Genomic DNA, 5,290 nt, shown 5'->3' on the forward strand with positions numbered 1-5,290 from the left:
ATGAGCGTTGGGCTTCAAGGAGGCAAAGTGTCTGTACTCATTTTGAGCGTTGGGCCTCATGGAGGCAAAGTGTCTGTACTCATTTTGAGCGTTGGGCTTCAAGGAGGCAAAGTGTCTGTACTCATTTTGAGCATTGGGCTTCAAGGAGGCAAAGTGTCTGTACTCATTTTGAGCGTTGGGCTTCAAGGAGGCAAAGTGTCTGTACTCATTTTGAGCGTTGGGCCTCATGGAGACAAAGTGACTGAGTTCTTTTCAAGCATTGGGCCTTACAGAGGCAACGTGGCTACATTCCTTTCGAGTGTTGGGCCTGATGGAAGCAATGACCAAAACCTTTGGCATTATGTCTTGCTTGAGAAGAAGACGCATCAAGCCGAGGAGAATCAGTCATAGCAGATACTGGTGTCATGCAAAGTGGCACCTGTGCCAGTGGCACATAACAGTACCCCACTATCATCAAAATGGCACCCATGCTGGTGGTCCATAAAAGTACCCATTACACTCTCGGACTGGTTGGCATTAGGAAGGGCATCAGCCGTAGAAAACCATGCCAAATCAGACTGGAGTCTGGTGCAGCCTTCCAGTGTGCCAGCTTAGTCAAACCGTCCAACCCATGCCAGCATGGACAAGGGATGGTAAATGATGATGGTGATGATTATACACACACACACACACACACACACACACACACACACACACATATATATATATATATATATATATATATATATATATCCAGGCAGAGAAACGATATCAAATCAGAATGGAACCTTGAGCACCTTTCTGGCTTACCATTTCCAGTCAAATGGTCCAACCCATGCTAGCATGGAAAGCAGATGTTAAATGATGATGAGAGTGTAGTGGGTGCTTTTACGTGCCTCCGGCATGAGGGCTAGTCAGGCGGTACTGGCAACAGCCATGCTCAAATGGTATTTTCCATGTACCATTAGCACAAGTGCTAGTAAGACGACACAGGTAATGATCACGCTGGAATGGTACTTATTGGCTACGCTCATGCTCCGATGGTGCTCTTAGCACTCCACTAGCAAGGATGCTAGTCATGTGGTGCTGTCATCAAATTTGATTCCGATTTCACTTGCCTCAACAGGTCTCCACAAGCATAGTTTAGTGTCAAATGAAAGAAAGGTATGCCTAAATGGGCTGGTTACACCACCGGCATAGGCCATAGGTTATGGTCTCACTTGGCCTGCTGGGTCTTTTCAAGCACAGCATATTTCCAAAGGTCTCGGTCACTAGTCATTGCCTCTGTGAAGCCAAACGTTCTAAGTTTGTGCTTCACCACCTCATCCCAGATCTTCCTGGGTCTACTTCTTCCACAGATTCCCTCAACTGCTAGGGTGTGACACTTTTTGACACAGCTATCCACATCCATTTGTACCACATGACCATACCAGTGCAGTCGTCTCTCTTGCACACCATATCTGATGCTTCTTAGGTACAACTTTTCTCTCAAGGCACTTATATTCTGTCGAGTATGCACACTGACATTACACATCCATCAGAGCATACTGGCTTTGTTCCTTGCAAGCTTACGCATGTCCTCAGCAGTCACGGCCCATGTTTCACTGCCATGTAACATGGCTGTTCGTACACAAGCATCATACAGTCTGCCTTTTACTCTGAGTGAGAGGCCCTTTGTCACCAGCAGAGGTAAGAGCTCTCTGAACTTTGCCCAGGCTATTCTTATTCTAGCAGAGCATCCACCCCGGCTACTGACTTGATCACCTAGGTAATGGAAGCTGTCAACTACTTCTAGTTTTTCTCCCTGGAATGTGGCAGAAGTTGTTTTCTGCACATTCCCAGTATTTATAGCACCTGAGCATTTGCCACACACAAAAAAACTATCTTCCCAGTTAACCTGCCTTTGATATTGCTGCACCTCTTATGTGTCCACAGCTTACACTGGGTACATCTTATAGAGTTTCTACCTAAGCCTTTTCTACAGATCGAGCAGGGCCATCTACCTGAAGGGGTTTGTGTTTTGTCTACCTTCCTGCTTATTAGGACTTTGGTTTTAGCTAGGTTGACTCTAAGGCCCTTCGATTCTAATCCTTGCTTCCACACCTGATAGTGGACTCAGCAATTAGTGCAAAGTCATCAGCATAGAGGAGCTCCCAGGGGCATCCTGTTTTGAATTCTTCTGTTATTGCCTGGAGGACTACCATAAATAAGAGGGGGATGAGGACTGAAACTAGGTGGACCCCTACCTCTACCCAGAATTCTTCACTCTACTCATTGCCAACCCTTACCTTACTGGCAGCATCTCTGTACATGGCTCGCACAGCTATCACTAACCATTCTTCTATCCCAAGTTTCCTCATTGACCACCAGATAAGGGATCTGGGGACCCTGTCAAAGGCTTTCTGCATGTCAATGAAAGCCAGAGACTGACTCCTATGCAGGTGGCACGTAAAAAACACCATTTTAAGCATGGCCGTTGCCAGTACTGTGTGACTGGCCCTCGGGCCGGTGGCACATAAAAGCACCCACTACACTCTCGGAGTGGTTGGCGTTAGGAAGGGCATCCAGCTGTAGAAACTCTGCCAGATCAGATTGGAGCCTGGTGCAGCCTTCTGGCTTGCCAGTCCTCAGTCAAATCATCCAACCTATGCTAGCATGGAAAGCAAACGTTAAATGATGATGATGATGATGATATATATATATATATATATATATACTGCTACTACAGTGCTCTGTTTAATATTTCAGTATTTCTTGCCTAAACACCAAAATTAATCAAAATATTCCTGTTTTTTTTTTTTTAACTTTCAACAGAAAAAGGTTTCATAATTTTATTTTTGTTGTTCTGAAATATTTGATTTCTATTTCAAATCTAGAATTGATCCCTGATACATGGTCACCAATGGGAGACGAGGAATTAATGAAAATTGTTCCAGTCACAAATGGACCAGAATATGATGACATCCAGGCCACTTTCCGTCGGAATTCTCCTTCATCTCGTATAATCAGTGTTTGTATTTTTACTTCTATTTATAAACAATATTTGATGGTTTATTGTTTTAAAAATGTTAAGCGACGTTTTCTTTGCATAAAAGATTTAAATCTCATTGCATGAACCTATTTTAGGATGGTCTTATGTGTTTTTGGATATTCACAAGAAATCTTGGCTCAACAAAAATACCTCTGCTTTAACTTCTTGCATTGAATTGTAAATGCAACACCATTTTTGCTGCTAAACTATTGTGCCTTACCAAAATTTACAGTTGAATCAAAATTTGTATCAAAAAAACAGATAGGGTTGGGGTTTTTCACCATAAACATTATTTCCTTGTCAAAGAAGTGAATTGATTGTCTTTTCATAAATGTATTTCCTTTTCTACAGATTGAGAGAATTCAAAATAAACCATTATACCAGAGATACCAAGCATTGAAAAAACAATTTGAGGCAGAAAATCCAAAGGTTAAAATTGAAGTTGATGGCCTTTGGCATGGTACTGCTGCAGAATCTGTTAAAAGAATAAATAAATATGGATTCAACTATAGATATTGTCATAAAAATGGTAAGTATATATTCTCGAAGTGGCAACAGTAGTGTCCTCCACCCACCCTCCATATTGGCCTGAGTTGGACAGACTGTCACTGTCCACATTGGTCCTTTCTCACACAGAGAGGACAGAGGACGTAATGTTGCTTACACATTCCATGTTTGGCATCATTTCTACTGCCAGGTACCCTTCCTAACATCTTCTACTCTAGAGTAAACCAGGTGTATTTTATTATTGTGGAATCAACACTTTCATTTGTTTTCCTTGCTGGATTGGGAGGAAGGGTCTGTCCCCATCCATTAATGTTCCTCTTGAACCTTTGTAAATGAAAATATTGCAAGAAAGATATTAGAAGGGGTGGAATTCCGGAGGGATAATGCTATGGGGAAGAAGGACTAGATATAATGGAGGGTCTGCGGGACTGGACACAAGTATCAACAAGGGAACACCAGGCCTAGCAATCACCATTCTGAGTTTGTCAATTATAGATATGCAGAGATAATCGATACAGTGTTATTAAGTCTCATTGAAATATTCAATGTCTGCTACGGCCTAGAAATTGGTTAAGGGACATTTAATAACTGAACAGACATTTGTTAAACCAGCAGTGGTACCACCACAGAGTTGACTCCATTTAGATATCTCAAATGATCCTCTCTCACTAACTCTTTTATCCTCTTTTTGGAATTAGATTTTGATGTGAATGGTGAATATGGATATGGGGTGAGTAGAAGAGTGGTGTTCCACAAAATGCCATCCAAACAAGTTCAATGGTAAATATTGGCAAGGGACAGGCTTTTAATATATCTCTTCTGACAAAGTGTTTGGAACTATTAAATGCTTGCAGAGTTTTAATGACATACATCTGTCAACTGACATGAGACTCATTCTGGAAGTTTCTGTTGACATTGCTGGGTACGTAATTGGGAGAAATAACCCTGCTTGGACATCTCTAATCTCTATTGTTATTGTTTGTTGTGTGTGTGTGTGTGTGTGTGTGTGTGTGTGTGTATACACACTAGCAGTGTAGCCCGGCGTTGCCCAAGAAATTTAATTGATTTTAGTAATACTTGAAATCGATCTCATTGCGTTCTTCTCGTACTGATGTATAAATAACTTACATATAAAACGGGTGAATGTGGCAGAAAAATGTATATTTGGCACATTGTAGCTCAATTGAACAACATGTTATCTTGGGTCAAATGAGATGGTCTGGGTGTGTCATTAGAATGAAAGACGAGAGTTTGCCAAAGCATCTTTTTTATGCCTGGAAAGGAAAAATGATTCAGCACTCTGAACTTAAAAGGGCCTGTCGTAAAGGAACAATTGGGACTGTAATCAGCAGTGAACATTGGATATGTATTGTGTGTGATTGTTCTGCTGTCAAAAGCAGGATACGTGAATCATATGAAGTCACATGAAAATCGAAATGCCCAAACTGGTAATAATCTTGGACACCAACTGCCTCCTACAACTAGTGTCATGTGTCACAAAACTTGTAAGACAATATCTGGATTTAAAAGACATATGCTAGTTCACAAAAACATTCCTTCAGAATCAGGTTCCAAAGGGCAAAGACATAGAAGAAACTTGAATACCTGTCACTTATGTTCGAAACCCTGTCAGTCAGCAGCTGGTCTTAAAAGTCATCTGAGGGCTCATTAATGGATGGATTGTGCTGTGTGATGGGGTGTGGTGTGTTGATGGGACAGCTGTAGTCTGTCAAGATGAAGCAATAATCATATATGTATATATCACATATATAT

General features: G+C 41.5%; 1 protein-coding gene across 1 annotated transcript in view; it reads left to right on the plus strand.

Moving 5' to 3' along the window:
* LOC106880778 (protein mono-ADP-ribosyltransferase PARP14) overlaps nucleotides 1-4,344 on the plus strand; it is a 99,117-nt gene extending 94,773 nt beyond the window's left edge. The window contains exons 9-10 of the mRNA XM_052973924.1: nucleotides 2,856-2,989; nucleotides 3,362-4,344. Of these exons, the coding sequence (XP_052829884.1) occupies nucleotides 2,856-2,989; nucleotides 3,362-3,571 (344 nt within the window). The 3' untranslated portion in view covers nucleotides 3,572-4,344. The remainder of the gene's footprint in view (nucleotides 1-2,855; nucleotides 2,990-3,361) is intronic.
* The last annotated feature ends 946 nt before the right edge of the window (nucleotides 4,345-5,290 follow it).

The sequence above is a fragment of the Octopus bimaculoides genome, chromosome 1 (assembly GCF_001194135.2).
Source record: "Octopus bimaculoides isolate UCB-OBI-ISO-001 chromosome 1, ASM119413v2, whole genome shotgun sequence".
Taxonomy (NCBI): Eukaryota; Metazoa; Mollusca; class Cephalopoda; order Octopoda; family Octopodidae; genus Octopus; species Octopus bimaculoides.